The sequence below is a fragment of the Lates calcarifer genome, linkage group LG2 (assembly GCF_001640805.2).
Source record: "Lates calcarifer isolate ASB-BC8 linkage group LG2, TLL_Latcal_v3, whole genome shotgun sequence".
In the NCBI taxonomy this organism is placed as follows: domain Eukaryota; kingdom Metazoa; phylum Chordata; class Actinopteri; family Centropomidae; genus Lates; species Lates calcarifer.
In genome coordinates, this window is record NC_066834.1 from 4,166,968 (window position 1) to 4,183,202 (window position 16,235).

Sequence of the window (16,235 nt, forward strand, 5' to 3'; positions counted from 1 at the left end):
TTTGTAATCTTTGAACTAGTTAAACCAGCCGTGTATATCTAGGCCCGTGTGTGGTGCTCAAGCTGTTCTGTTGCCTTGCCAAAAGAGGGCGCACCTTAAAATAAACTTGTCTCTCACGACTTGTGACTGCCTCGGCCCCCCAATGAACGTCTTCAGTCGTTGTTCGTGCGTGTCTGTCCGTTTGGCGTGTGTGTGTGTGCGCGCGCGCGCGCCAGGGTGTTTTTATTAAAAGTCAGACTGTATCATTAAATCAATGCACTGCTCCTCAGGATCCATCCTAATTGGGTGCCTGTCAGTTTTGACAAGAGCAGAACCCAGATTAAACGACTTGAGGCGGGAGAGGCCATTAAGTAGACACAGTTCATTGATATATATCCTGAAGGGAAAGTGGCGGATACAGTGTACTTAAATGATGCGTAATTGCTCAGAGGTGAGGCGCGTTAGGCCCGAGAAACGGGAGGAAGAGCGGGCCATTTTTGATATTGAATATTAAGTCCAAGAGTGGTCGAAATGCTGTAAATTGTCCGTAAAGAGAAAAACTGATGAGTATTAAAGTTTAGGTACCTTTTCTTTTTTAATTAATGCATCGCTTCACAGTTTTCTCCTGTGCAACTTAAGGAGGCCGTCAGGATGGTTTCTCATCCGCCTCAGTCGCGCAAAAACAGTTCGTGTGGTGCAAAGTTAATTGCGGTCATACGGTATAATGCAGGCTGGGGGGAGTAACAGCGGATGAAAGGCCACATGAAGTAGGGCTGCGCAATTACGCTGCTTTTACGCACCGAGTTTGAAGGAGCAGGAGCCACGTGAAGCATAAAACTAACTCAGAATGTTGATTATCTAATATGAAAAACAGCAACGCTGATATTAAAATTCATGTCATGCCATTCCATGATTCAGTGGTTTAAAAAAAGAAAGTAAGATGCCCAAGTATCCCGGTTATTGAGTAAAGGAATCTCTCCCACCCTCCTCCAGTCAGATCAGCTCGCGCGCTCTGACGTGTTTCCACGCGAGGTGCTCGTTAATGGGGACGTTTGGTGTCTCTGACGTCTGTCTCGGTCCTCTCTCTGACGGCACCTGCCCCCTTATAAGCCTCAGTAAGTCACCCGGGAGACCTCCACCAGCGCTCCACTCGGCTGTTCCTCGCGGCGCAAAGGGGCACGAGGCTGTTCATAAACCATCTGAACTGTTCGCTGCTCGCTGTTTTTCCTCCTCAGGTGCCCCAGCACATGCCTCTAGAAATACTTAAGGTAAGTTTTGCCTGTTTTTATTTTTTATTATTTTATTATATCTTTTAAAGTCTTTGTAAATGGGTTTAGGGATGTTTATCAAATGGCATTTTAGAGGATGAAATTTTATTCATTTTTAGTGTGAGCAAAGTGGAGATTTGTAGGCGATAGTTCATATTTTAGTCATTATAATAATATTATAAGTTGCGATATTGGAAGGTATCATTTGTACTATGAATGCTGGGAGTAATTTGAATTTTATGCGCATGTGTCCGGACAGAAGGACAAGAGGAGAGGCAGGACAGGTTTAACCAGAGACCACAGTCAATAGAGGACCAATTTGTAATTATATAAAACCAGTTCTGACAGATTTATTTACTTTAATACTTTTTACTTTAATCTATTTTTTATTTTTATTTTTTTTACATTAACAAGGCAATATGTGGCACTTACAAAGGGAGAGAAAAACAAAATCATGCTTCCAGGGTTCTTATTAAAACATTTCCCTTATTTTTACTTTTAGAAAAGACAGGAACACCATCACCTCTCAGCTTTGTTTAATATTTCCAAGAGAAATCTTTAGAATCAGCAAATTGTTTCTGCTGCGCTATTTTCATTCTTTTCAGCTTGTGCGTTTATTTCACAACAGCCTAACAGGTCAAAACGTTGGCACCTATCACTTAATAGACCATCTGTCCAAATGCAGAAAATTAAAAGCCAAATTATTGCATTTTTTTAAACATATACTTTGTGTCTAATCTTTTTTTCCTCTGTACGACCATCAGGTCTCCATGCCTTCCCGTTCCTAGCGGAAGACCGGTGCGACAATGACCATCCATGTAGAGGGGCTTGTGGCTATCGCGGTCTTCTATTTGCTCATCCTGTTCGTGGGCATTTGGGCGGCATGGAAGAACAAGCACTCTGGAGAGGCGGAGGGCACCGACCGCAGCGAGACCATCATGGTCGGCGGGAGAGACATTGGATTATTTGTCGGTGGATTTACCATGACAGGTGAACTTTGTCCAGAGTCTGGGATTTTAGTGGCTATATCTGACCGTTATAAAAGTTTAATTTAAAATGTATCTAGGCATGTTTAACCAAGATAAATCTTTTCTCCTTTTAACCTGTGAAAACTCTGCTATTGATGTAAGATTTTTTTTTCAGTCTCATATTGCCTGTTTTCTTTTAGAAATATGTAACAAGAACCATGACTCCACCAGCTTTAAGAGAATGTCTTTGTTTCACAATTGTCTTTCATTGGCAGCAAAGTGAATTATCTCACAGGTTTTCCTCATGAAATAAACAAAATTAGAAGAATAGGCCTTATAATTAAATCAAATCTCAGATAGATGTCATTCTTTAATCTGATTTTGTGATTTAGTCGTGACTTACCTCTGTGTGTGTGTGTGTGTGTGTATGTGTGTGTGTGCGTGTGCGTGCGTGCGATGTTCAGCAACCTGGGTTGGAGGAGGATACATCAATGGCACAGCTGAGTATGTATATCTGCCCGATTTTGGCTTGGCTTGGGCACAAGCTCCTTTTGGATACGCCCTCAGTCTGGTTGTGGGTGAGTTGTGCTATATGCAATAGATATGTATTAAAACCATTTAAAAATCCAGATGTACTGTATATTTTCTGTCAGTAGATGTATAGCCAGGAGCTTTGGATTACATTTACGCCTAAACGCACCTCAGCTGACTGTGTGTGCCCCTGGTCAGGGGCTTTGGATGACTCATGTCCACCTCACTATGATATCTCAGTCTGTGCACTCTTTGTCTCAGGTGGCCTTTTTTTTGCCAAGCCCATGCGCTCACGAGGTTACGTCACCATGTTGGACCCATTCCAGCAGCTGTATGGGAAACGCATGGGTGGCCTTCTCTTCATACCTGCACTCATGGGTGAGATCTTCTGGTCCGCTGCCATCTTATCCGCCCTCGGTAAGTTTGTGTTTCTGTCTACAACAAAATCTCAGGTTGTTGATGGTAACAATATATAAATATATCTGATGTTTCTTACGTTGCATTGTTCATAATATCCATCCATCTGTTTATCCATGACTTTAGGTGCTACTCTGAGTGTCATCGTGGACATCAACATTAAGATGTCAGTGGTCATCTCAGCACTCATTGCAATCTTTTACACCCTGGTTGGAGGACTGTACTCGGTGGCCTACACTGATGTTGTGCAGCTTTTCTGCATCTTTGTTGGCCTGGTAATTATTACATCAGTGTCATATATATTATTTTTCACATTATGCTTGATTATTTAATATTCATTATATTCACTATGCATTCTAAAGTACAAATTCTAATCTATGTGTAAATATTGTTTCCAGATATACTGTATCTGTTATGACACAACATACTGCATATGACATATGACATTCTCACTTTTGCCCTGATTTTTGCCCTCTATGCTGCTATAATGCTAGGTTTTGCTCCTGGGTTTACAGTTACCATTAAGCCCGTATGCTTGTGTTTTTAACCGCTCTCGTGTCTCTGGTGGTCTACAGTGGATCAGTGTCCCCTTCGCTTTGACCAACCCTGCGGTGTCGGACATCACTGTTACAGCAGTGAAGCAGGTCTATCAGTCACCCTGGAGAGGCAGCGTCCGCAAGAGCGACACCTGGGTCTGGATTGACAACTTCTGCCTCCTGGTACAGCTACCACAAGTTATTCATCTCTCACTTTATCTGAATTATTCCATCCACTGAGACCAGTGTTTCTCCCAAGTGGATAGGGGTCTAACACTGATTATATTTGTGAACAAAATGCCATCATGCTGAGACTGTTGTTGATTAGTCACAAAAAGTAATCGTTTAAATCATTAGTCAAGTCATGTATGAAGATAAAATACTGTTAGTGTTGCCAGTTACAGCCTTTTAAATGTGAGAATTTGGCACTGGGAGCCTGTGATGTTCATTTGTATTAATATGTATTTACATTTTGAAGACAAATACTACAAATTAATGAATCTCAAAAATAATCAGATTAATCAGTCATGATAATAACTGTTTGTTGCAGCCATAAAATACCAGTGACTGACAACTGCCGTCAATCATGGATTGATTGATTGTAACATAGACTTTAAGTAATTTAATTGAACCATATGACAAGGAGTGTTTTTGAAGGAGTTTTTCCCTATCAGAATCTGAGGTCTGAGGACAGAGGGTGTTATACAGTGAAGATTGTAAAGTCCTTTGAGGATTATATGAATAATACTGACCTGAGACGTCTCTGTTTTTCTGCAAATGTTATTCTCTGGTCTGTAATTGTGCTACAGATGCTTGGCGGGATACCCTGGCAGGTATATTTCCAGCGAGTCCTGTCTGCCTCCTCAGCTACGTACGCCCAGGTCCTCTCCTTCCTGGCTGCTTTTGGGTGCCTCGTCATGGCTGTGCCCTCCGTTCTCATCGGAGCCATCGGGGCCTCCACAGGTTAGAGAGCTCACACATGAACTTGCATATGCACAGTTTGTGTGTGTGTGTGTGAGGAGGGCTGCAGGTGGGAGGTGTTGGCTGTGTTTGTGTGTGTGTATGTGTGAGTGGGGGGGCTCTGGATGGCTTCATGTTGCTCTTAGATCTGTCATTGCCTGGTAAATAGCAGCTGGTTCACCTCATCCATAATGAAGCAGCAATCCGTTTAATAACCACGCTGGTTGTGTAAATATTACATTAGAGGGAGGCAAGGGACCAAATTAGAGGTTTGATCTCCAGATTTTTAGGTGTCAAATAATTCCTCAGTGAACAAGTGAATACACAGCTCTGTTTTGTCCTGTACTAAAATATGAGTTATTTCAAAATTAAAACTGCTTATGTGAGTAAATTTTCACAAGGTAACATTGTTGCAAATGGTGAATTTATAATTGCAAATGACCTTCATTTCTTTGAAATTTGGACAAGTAAGATTTCTCTAAGAGTCATATGGTTACTCATTTTAATGTGTCTTTTTAAATGATTATGAAATCCCTCTCCTGCTCAGACTGGAACCAGACAAGTTATGGTCCTGTGCCTCCCAGGGAAAAGGAAGAGGCGGACATGATTCTACCCATCGTGCTCCAACACCTTTGCCCGCCTTTCGTCTCTTTTTTCGGTCTGGGTGCAGTGTCTGCAGCTGTCATGTCCTCTGCAGACTCCTCCATTCTTTCAGCAAGCTCCATGTTTGCGAGGAACATCTACCAGCTCGCCTTTAGACAGTCGGTGTGTATATGAGTGTGTTTCTGTTCAGGTTTTTTGCTTGGTTTTGGCTGTTTTTTTTTTACAATCCTTTTTCCACTCCTCTCTGTCTTCTCAGGCATCTGATCGTGAGATCGTGTGGGTGATGCGAATTACTATATTTATATTTGGTGGCCTTGCCACAGTGATGGCGCTGGTAACTGGGACAGTTTACGGCCTCTGGTACCTGAGCTCAGACTTGGTTTACGTCATCATCTTCCCCCAGCTGCTCAGCGTGCTCTTTGTCAAAGGCACCAACACGTACGGCTCGGTGGCTGCCTACCTGTTTGGCCTGGTGTTGCGTATAGGCGGAGGTGAACCTTACCTGCGGTTGCCTCCTTTCATTTATTACCCCGGTTGGACCACTGAGAAGAGGATGCACCCCATGACGGGAGAAATGGAGGAAATTGTCATTCAGAAGTTCCCCTTCAAGACCGTCTCTATGCTCGCCTCTTTTCTGGGCAACGTTGGTTTCTCCTACCTGGCCAAGTACCTGTTTGAGAGCGGCAAGATCTCACACAAGTATGACTTTCTCGATGCGGTGGTGTCCAAGCACAGCGGGGAGATTATGGATAAGACAACGCTGGTAACTCGAGGCAACAACATTGGGCTGTCTGAGATGGCGTCCGTCAAACCGCGCCTAAGCGTGACCTTGGCGGCCGCCTTCACGCGCCGTGACACGCTGCCGACAGAAACAGTGGAGGAGGAGGAGGAGTCCAGTCCTGACTCCTCCCACCATGATGAAGAATGACAAACTCAGGATGTGATTTAAGAAAAAAACTGACCATGTGACTGAACTGCCAGAGAACTGGTGACTCTGTCAGACACTCTAAGAACAACAAGCAAGCATCCTCCCTTCGGACTACAAAGGACCACATCGCTCTTGTGGTGACTGGATTTCGGCCACATGTCAGGTTATAGATATTTAGTGTAGCAGCTTGCTGATTGTCCCGACATGACACTGTCTTTCTGTGATGTACATCAAACACAAACACATACACTCATGTAGTACTTAAAGATAGCTGGGTGTCCTTTCTTGAACTGGTTTGGAGAAAATTTGATTGATTTTATTTTCTATCACTAATGAAAAAGCAGACCAGAAACAAACTGCAGATGAGTGGCGATAAGAGATGCTGCGTACAGTTTATACAGAGGAGCAGTGGCCGAAATATGACACTTGGATGACTGGTACTTTATAAGAAATGACTAACAGCACAACTGCATTAGGAAGGAGGGTATAGTCGATGTACCAATTAGTAAAAAGCAATAACACATGAATACACTTTTAACAACTGTACAGCAATTATTAGAAATATCTGATTGTGAGAGAGCTGAAAAAGGAAAATGAAATGGTGGAAAACAGGATATTTTGCAGCTTTAATGTGTCATATTAAGCAAATTAATTTAGGTAATTGTGACCTAATTTACTGATATAATTGGGTTTTGATTTGTAAATGAATTAACACATTAAACAGACTTTAATGTCATAATATGAAATACATCAGATTATATCATATTTTAAAAGACCCAAGACTCATTTTGTTTGATGCGGTTTTGATGGTCTCTCATGTATATTATTAATATTACTGATAAACACATTATGACTGTGAATCAAGAAAGGAACAATCCATTTATCGTGCTGAGTAGAAAATATACAAGCTGTAGTGACAGTAGTTGACCTGAATCATTAGCTAATATTCTCTTTAATGTCAGGTGTAGAAACAGTTTTAATCATAAGAATCATGTGTAAATTAGTGTTTTAAATGACCTTGTATTCAGCTGCCTTAATGAAGCTCATGAAAAGATATATTTCCACAGTTGTGACTGGACTCTGGTCAGACTGCAGTGGACAAAGACTTGAATATGAATGTAAGAAAAAAGACCTGATTATGTCGATTAGTGTACTACTTCTGATGTTTGTGTATGTTTTTTGTTTGTGATTTGCAAAAGTCAAAGAGTTACTGTTGTGGAGCAATGTGGCAGCAGGTTCTGATTTATGAATCAGTTCTTTATTTGTTGTTGTACAGCAGTGTACAGATTATTTTCTCTGTGATGTGTATGTTTGTATACATATGAGGAAAAAAGCTAAAGATATATAGATAATGCTGGTTAAAATAATTTAAATAAGATGGGAGGGATGCTGTCTAAATGTTTATTTATTTTTGATGTCATAAAAAGATGAAACAATAAAAAAGAAAATTATTTCAGGAAAATATATAAACTCTACTTTTGTAAGAAGATGAAATTTGTATTTCACATTTGTTGTGTGCTGGCTCTTGTGAAAAATCCACTTTAGTTATACGATAAATGCAGTTTTACTTAATTTCCACAAAATTAGATGTTTGTAATTTTTTTTAGCTATCTATTTCTTTTTTTTTTTAATTGGTGATTATGCTAAAATTGTATGGCACTGTGACCCTTCAGTGTTATGTTGGTTTGCACCAGTGGTTCCCAACATTTATGACCTCTGTCATGTCGCATGGGTTCAACCAAAAAGTGACTCTTCACTATTGGACTCTTTGATGTTTAAAAATTTAAATGTCCAAAGAAGTGAAATACGATAGTAAATTATAAAAAGAAAGAGCGGAAATTTGAAAAAAGCTTAAAAAAAAAAAAAAAAAAAGCTCTCCTATTCTGCAGCTCATTTTGTGATCCTCAGATTTATCATTCAACCCTTTGGAGGATTTCTGTTTCATGGGAATATTAGATTCAATGATTAGAATCATTTGAATGATTTCTATTTTTTCTTTTCTGTATAATTTTAAGTTTGAAGGAGGTTTCTCAGACTCACTTTTTAACCCTCTCTTTAGAAAAAAAGGCTTACATTGAATTTGCAGCCGGTCCAAGCTCTTTCTTGTCTGTCAGGCCCTTCAGCTAACGGGATGGAAGATAGAGAAAGAGAACATGTCGGAAAACGTGACTGAAATTACAATCGCTTGGCTTGCATCTTTGTCCCCCTCCATGGTCGCAGTGAAAGACAGCATCTTAAAATAGCTCTCCCTCCCCGGTTATTTACATTACCTTAAGTGCTGTACTCTCTCTTGTCTGGGACTCAGGGAGGAGCCACACGAGGGGGGTGGGTGGGGTTACCGGTGGTCAGGCGGGGAAGATGGACTGGGGTGGGGGTGTCGTTCACTGCGTGTCCATTGCTGTAAAATCCACCCATCGGGATGCGCAGGGATGACGTAGGTGCCCCACCCATCCGCTGCACCTCCTCCCTCCATCGTTGATGTCCTTTTTGGCGTCCTTGAGAACTAAGACCAATCCCATAAAAAGAACAGAGGGTGGAGAAAGAGAGAGAGAGAGTGTATCCCATCTCCATTCACAGAAAGTACCTCTGAGAGCACTCATGATAATTAACAATTATGAGGGGAAACTGTCACTTGTCCAAAAGTCAATCCATTTATTTAGGGCTTTACAGATGATGAGGGGACTGTTGGGGGATGGTTTTTTGCGTAGGACTCTCTTCTATGGAGCAGTTGGATGCAAACCAAAACAGATTCATTCATTCATTCATATCCACCAGATATATTTAGAACGTCCTATGGTGTCTTTCCAGGAGTCATTGATAGTGTGGCCAGATTTTTTTTATTGTCTTTAATTTGTAATCTGTAATCTGACAAATTCTCTGACATTCATTTTACTTCTTTTAACTTCATGTTAATGTTATTTTTACCAGTACATGATCCCAATTATGTTTTTTTGTTTTTTCATTAAACAAGAAACCTTAAAGATGTGATGAAGAATTATGCTGCCAATCTGTAGCCTTACTTACCATCCTGGCCTGGTGGGAGATTCTTTAAGTATATAATTAGCTCCCAAAAGGAGAACCAGCAGACTGTAAGCTCTAGCCCATGGACAGACAGTGTGTTTAAGAATGTGAAATTTCACCATTTTTCCTTTGCTACATTTTATCTGCTACAGCTGTCTGCTCTAATTTCTTCCTGGACTTATTTTTCCTAGACCAACCTTAAAAGATTAAAAAGGAAATTCTGGGAATCAAAGTCCCACCAGAGCACTTTACCTCAATGTGGACATGGGGAGATGAGATTACAGAGAGCGGACAGTGCATTCAGATAGACATCTAATGTGCTGGAGTCTGGGATAACTTTAGACTCAAGGCAAGGTGACAGTCCAGGCATCCGACTTCTTGCTTGAAATGTAATTATGATAACGTATCATCTTTTTGTTTTTTTTAATTATCATTAATTACTTTTTTTGTTTGTTTAATTTTTATGCTTGAAATCAAAGCTAAATTTACACTGAATAATCTATGAGCACTGTTATTGTCTGGTAAATTTTGTCTCAGTTATAGCACATCAGAACATTACCAAAAAGTCAGTGACTTTCTGTCTTGGCAAAAATTTAGATCGATTTAAGGACTATAGAGTACAACAGTATCATCGTAGAGTAAGTGAGTAAATGGAAGCCCATGTGTGTGTTTAATGCGTTTAGTTTAAAGGGGCACTGCAACAGTTTTAGACCTGAAGTCATGTCTCCAACCAACAAATTAGCATCAAACTTGATGAGAATTGAATAGACACTACTGAATCGCATTTCTAGAGCTTGACTCATACTACTAAATAAAAATCATGATAACACGTAACAATTTGTAAAACACATGTTTTGAAGGGAGGGTGGATTTAATGTTTCTTATTGTAAGAAAGGATTGATGAAGAGAATCAGATATGGTTTCTATATCAGTCAGTCTCCTCTCCAGATAGTGTGATACAAGGCAGCTCATATCTCATCTGAGGCTTAGGCACCACCATCATGTCAGATGGCCGCTGTTTATGTCCTTAAGTAATGTCCTCTGTAATTTGATTGCAAGAGAGATGATTGAACGAGAGAAGGAAAAAACAAGCTCTATTTTTGAGCAAGAAATATGTGAAAGTATGTGTGTGCTATAGCAGTGTAAATGATGGGGGAAAGTAACTCCTTTTTGTTTTTTGTTATTGGCACAAACACACAGCTCTTTTATATGTGAATACAGACTCGTGCACAAACACACACACACAAAACGATAATGTCATGTCTTATTGTGTCCCGTATATCTCTCCATCTCCTCCATTAGTCCCTCCAAGCAGCTGAGGAGCAAAATGAACGTAGCAGCTGCTCTAATCGAATCAGCCATGAGAACCTAATTATAGAACCAGCTTTGTTCCACTCGGGCCGGTTACAGGTAGACTGTCTGGGGCTCGCCGCAGGAATGGGATGGCTGTGCTGCAATCAGCAGACCCACGGATTCTTAATGAGTCACAGCCATGAATCAGCTTCAGTTATGTGGAATTAGAGCTGTGAGTCAAGCAGTTACTCAGATCCTCCCAGACTAGATTTTAGAAGTGGTGGGGAGCTTCAGTGGATCAATGAGAATTAAATTGTTCCATTGGAATTGCATGTATGGAGAGAGTGATGCTGAGATTGAGAATGAGCTGCAAACAAAGCTCTTGCATGTGAAATTCAAGTGCATAAGCAGCAGTCATGTCAGTGTATCATAATGTTTGTTTCTGAGTTTATTTTTGTTTTGTTTTTTGGTCAAATGTATTAATTGATTTTTACTATTTCCCAGAGATACAATTCATTTTTCTTACAGTATTTTACAGTTGATTTGGATCAGTTTTTATGAAACTGATGAACTTAGTTTCACTCTTTTCTTTCACAAATTTTTACCTTAAAACATGAAATGCTGAATTTGCATATGAAGTGCAAAACACTTAATCACATACCCAGATCAATTAATTAATGCAAGTTTGCAAGACTTTCTCCTTATTTTAACAACATTAGCCTGGTGAGCAGCATCACAATAAAGCTGCTACAACAAAACCACTTTAAACAATGCTAAATAAAAGAAATGCAATTCCTCCCCTTTTCATTTCTATCAAAACATTGAAAACTTTTAAGTGTCTTCAGTGTAGTGTGAGTTGAGGTGTAATATTATATTCAGTAGTTTTACAGTATTACAGTACTGTAGCTCTCTGTACTTTGGATATATTCACTTAGAAGTGTTTGAAATATTAAATATCTCTAATACAAGCTCTGTGGTTGAGATTGAGCAGACAAAGTGAACTGATGCGGTCAAAAAAATCACAATCATCATTTTGTAGAATGAATCTTTGGTTTATTGTGGAAGTTAGACTCTAAACTTCTTTATCTATATCAACAGTAACACAGCATATCCAGATGACAAAAGTCATTCTTACTCTGCATCATTTTGAATACTGACTTCTGCATATATACATATATACTTAAAGAAATCACTGCTGCAAACTCAGTTTAGATGTGAATTAGTTACTAGTTGACAGAAATATTTTGGTCATGATTTTTGATTAACTTATTGCATGATGTATTCCCTACTGATGTTTAAACCTTGTGTGCTATGTGAGATTTTGTGTATAACATTTTGAGTCTTGACAATGGAAAGTCTGAAAATTCAGCCAACACAACTGTAAAATACCAAAGCAACAACTGTATCTTTTTATTTCTGTATTCTGACTTGTGTGTTTTTTATTCACATGAGAGCTGCTCTGCTTTACAACATGTTCCTCTCAGCCCTCATCTCTTTTCTAAAGGCAGGGAGGAAGGGGCATGCTGGATGGACAGTCATGTTTTTTCATCCCATAGAAAGTCAGTGGGGAGAATAATGTAGCAGCCACACATACACACACATACAAAAGCACACATTACGCCCTGGGGACCTGTTCACTCTCCAAATGAAGACACAGAGGGAGGGAGGTGGAGAGGACCCATGTGAACCATACACATGTACACATGCACACGCACAAGGGCCCTGGTGAGGAGAGGGCTGGAGGGACACAAAGACAGGAGAAGAAAGACATGACATTTCACATGAAAATGCTGTTTGTATGTTGTATAATTTTACTGTTATAGCCTTGAAATTTAAAAAGAATGAGGATATAAGATTCAAGATTTTGTTAAAGTTAATTTAACTGTAAATGAGATTATTGGTTATCACCAATAATCAGTAATGGGACAGTAATGGTGAAGCAAAAGAGAAGAAAGACAAAGACAAAGACAGGGAGAAAATGTTAGGAGGGTCGTCGTACCTCTTAGCTCATCACGACGCAGCCTCCAGCCCCGCCCTGTGTTGTGTGTGTGTGTCTGTGTGTCTTTTGTATCATAATCAGTCCCCGAGCTGAGTCTGAGCCAGAGGATCCATTAGAGCTGATTGAGGAGCACAAGGGTGCAGACTTAACCCTGAGAGAAGGTGACGAGAACATGCACACACACGCACACACACACACACACACACACACACACACACACACACACACACACACACACACACACACACACACACACACACACACACACACACACACACACACACACACACACACACACAGTTCAGTTCAAAAGCAGTAAAACTGGAGTGAAAAGCAACAATGTCACAGGCATGTAAAAACACACACAAGCAAAGAGATGCCCACAATAATGACTGTATCCACCATGTGAACGCATACACACACATGCACAAAGACACACACAGTCAAGACCCCCATTCACACACACACACAAACCTACACATGCATTCTTTTACAACAAGGGAGGGATGAGTTTGCAATTGAATCATGATAAGGAAGTAAAAGTTCTGAGCAGTTGTGGCCTAAGTTCATGTAGGAACTGCACAACAAATACACAAAAGTGTGTGTAAGAGGAACAAAATATAGGCCTATTTACAGGAAATGTTTGGCACATAAACTTACCTCAAATCAGCAAACACTTAAGCTTTCTTGTTTAAGAGCACAAACACTTGGAAACTGAAACTGCTAAACGGAATCAGCCCTCGTTAAATCTATTATTTACACCTGTGCCTGGACTAGCAGTAGATTGAACAGACCACTGAACTGAAGACATCTGCAACAGTATGCATGGTGATAAATTCACTTACTGTTGTACACACTAAAGTGCATTTGAACAGTGTTCTGTTACTGTTTTTGTTTACCTGCATTTAATATCTCACCTTGTCACAGTATGTCATCAGTGAGTATACTTTTAGGTAATACTGGTCAGAGGTGAAACAGGCCTGAAACTCAGTAAAATACTGTTTTACAGCCCGGTGTTAAGTAAGTCAAAAAGGTGTTTTCATTTACTCTAAACTAGTAAGTTATGTTTTAACTGTGCTTTTACTGAGAGTTTATAATGTTTTATATTCTTATGAAGTGGTTTGCAAGTTTAAATAGTGGGAGATAAATACACTGTCGGCCGGCAGTTTACAATATGATAATAGTTCCAATAAATATATGCAGCCTCGATGTAATTCAAAGGCACAAGAGTTTAATTTAGCAGCCACATGCTCCTACCTTCTCTACACATATCACACAGCCGATCCCCATATAACCATTTGCTATTCATTCAGTCAGCGGCATACAGCAACACTGAGCTTTTTATCATTGCTGCTACACTGCTGCCCGCTCCTTACAGACTCCTCTTCCCGTATTAGTGTCTAGCTGTTTTCATATGTATTGTAAGTATAATATGAAGCAAGTAAAGTACAGAGCAGCACAGAGAGAAGAATCAAACTAGGTGGGTATGAGATATGGTGAGGCCTTCATGTGTATATACCAGGGGTTGAGACAAAACAAGCACAAGAGGTCCGAGTGTGTTTTGGAGAAAAAGAGAATAAGAGAAAGGACTCGCAGAGAAGGTTTCTGTCTCAGACAGGAGCAGGGAGAGGATCACTTGAGAGGAGCTGGGTGCAGGGTGAAAGAGGGGGAGTCAACATGTGGATGATGGGCCGGGGTGCTGTAGAGAGCACAATAACAGTGGTGAAGGGGTCACACTCCAGTGCACTGCCGAGTGACAGTGTTTGGCTCGGTGTCACGTCAGGAAACTGCCTCATGTCACAAGCAGGAGGTCACATGACAGCTCAGAGTGAGGGACAGGTGGTAACAGAACACAGCACACACACATTCATAAAAACATGTAGCCTACAAAGATACACAGAGTAAAAGAAGTGAAAGGCAAATTTACATTAATCCAGTAACTAACATTTTAGACCATACTTGACTTGAATTTGGGGGCTGCTCAGTTAAGACACATTTACAGCTGCTCTGTGCTATTACAAAAACAAAAACATTGAGTAAGAAATTAGATGGCTTAAAACTATCTTTATTCTGACCACTAGGTGGAGCCAGGTGGATGGAAAATATGTGAAGTGGGTTTGCACATATGTATTTGAGTTTTTATGCAAAATGTAACTTCTACATAGATTATTTACTGGTGTAGAAATGTTATCTAAATATAAGCTTCTTTGAACTTGAACTTTGAACTGTTTTGCATTGTTTCCATCTTTCAAATGGTTGTGGATCTTTGTATCATCCATCTGAGTCTTAGTGAGTTGTCATGTGTTGCACTGTGGAAATTGTGAGATAAGAATTTAATCCTCAAGTAACACCAAATTAAACCCAGTGATGTCTTCTGTCGAGGTCAACGACACTCAGCATAACTCACGGGAAACAGGAAGCTACAGATAAACATATGTGAATTGATGAGTCTCAAGAGGGACTGCTATTGGAGACAGTGACAGGGGGACTTTATACATATAATAAGTAAATGAGTTGTCATATTTCTTATGGTAACCTTCATATTCTCTAATGGTCAGAGAGCTAAATTTTACAACTTCCTTTATCCAATTATCTTTTGCCAGACTGTGAGGAAAAACTGTAACCTTTAACAGCGATGACACAGACATGAGGTTGAGACTGGATATAGAAGATGACAATTTGGGTGTTATGTGCAGAGAGAAAGAGATAGAGACTCTGTGCTTTTGTGATAAAGCAGGGGAACAGAGCACAAAGTAGCCTCACAATTCATTTTTGTTTTTCAGTTTATGATGTAAAATTTCTCAATAATTTATTCACAGTTTTAATCAGAACTTTCAAATGGTGACCAATTGTTTTGAAGATGGAGCATATGAAAAGTTATACACAATGTGGTTTAGTACTACATTAAACATCTGATTCAGTAGCACAAGAAAAACAACTTGTTTTTTGTTTACTGTCCGCTAGATGTCACTCTAATCCAAAGACTAAATGTCTCAAGTAGGAAAGACTGGGTGATGCATTTGTTTGTGCTCTAAAACAAGACAACATAAGTGTTTGCTGTATGTAAGTTTATGTGCTTTCAGTTGGACTTGATGTTATAAATGGTGGTGTGCTGAACAAAGGAAAACGAACACAATCACACACAGAGCAGTATTGATGAGTTTGACAGTAAGATGAGGATTACTTTTCACTTAACAGCTTCGTCTTCTGCACTTGATCTGGTCTCACTGAATTAAACAGTAAAACCAATGTCAAAACTCAGCAGCTGCAACTTGACATAGCAGAGAAGTTACTTTATTAATCAAGACATGGCAATTCAGAGGTCTGTTTTCTCTGAGTGTATTTGCAGTCACAGATTATTTAACAACCAGCAGGAGTTAGACTAAGGATCCAGATGTTATAAATGCCTTTTGCTTCATCAAAATCAAACATTTCCATTGCTGCACAGTATTTTGTGCTTGATTTAGCACTTGTTATCAGATCTCTGAAAGATTTATTCCATAATCATATTTCTTGAAGAACTCTATCAACAGCAATTTTTATGCAACAACATCATTCTGACTGGTCTTGATTACGTCCTGTGTCATTATGATCCATTTCTGCAGGCTGCAGCTGTATATCTAAATGTGTATGTTCCCTCAAACCTTGTTTGTCTCTGAGCGATATTATGACAAGAGTTGTTTTCCATAACACAGATTGGTCTTAATCAGCAGTCTCTCTTATGAACATCAG

General features: G+C 39.8%; 1 protein-coding gene and 1 long non-coding RNA gene across 2 annotated transcripts; one reads left to right on the forward strand and one right to left on the reverse strand.

Annotated features, from left to right (window-relative positions):
• The first annotated feature begins 1,080 nt into the window (after window positions 1-1,080).
• Window positions 1,081-8,267, forward strand: slc5a7a (solute carrier family 5 member 7a). The gene is made up of 9 exons (XM_018683111.2): window positions 1,081-1,247; window positions 2,012-2,237; window positions 2,680-2,793; window positions 3,008-3,163; window positions 3,290-3,438; window positions 3,739-3,882; window positions 4,509-4,662; window positions 5,207-5,424; window positions 5,519-8,267. Exons 2-9 carry the CDS (start codon window positions 2,054-2,056, stop codon window positions 6,188-6,190), a joined length of 1,791 nt encoding a protein of 596 aa, XP_018538627.1. The 5' UTR covers window positions 1,081-1,247; window positions 2,012-2,053; the 3' UTR covers window positions 6,191-8,267.
• A 3,278-nt stretch (window positions 8,268-11,545) lies between these two features.
• LOC108887669 (uncharacterized) lies at window positions 11,546-13,244 on the reverse strand. Its single transcript, XR_001961670.2, has 3 exons — window positions 13,164-13,244; window positions 12,504-12,654; window positions 11,546-12,241 (listed from the first exon to the last, which is right to left on the reverse strand). It is a non-coding gene; the product is annotated as an uncharacterized LOC108887669 (long non-coding RNA).
• Between the last annotated feature and the right edge of the window lie 2,991 nt (window positions 13,245-16,235).

Coding starts and splice junctions, on each gene's coding strand:
- slc5a7a (XM_018683111.2), top strand. CDS start 2,054: ATGACCATCCATGTAGAGGGGCTTGTGGCTATCGCGGTCTTCTATTTG. Junction 2,238..2,679: donor CGGTGGATTTACCATGACAG/GTGAACTTTGTC, acceptor TGCGATGTTCAG/CAACCTGGGTTGGAGGAGGA. Junction 5,425..5,518: donor AGCTCGCCTTTAGACAGTCG/GTGTGTATATGA, acceptor CTGTCTTCTCAG/GCATCTGATCGTGAGATCGT.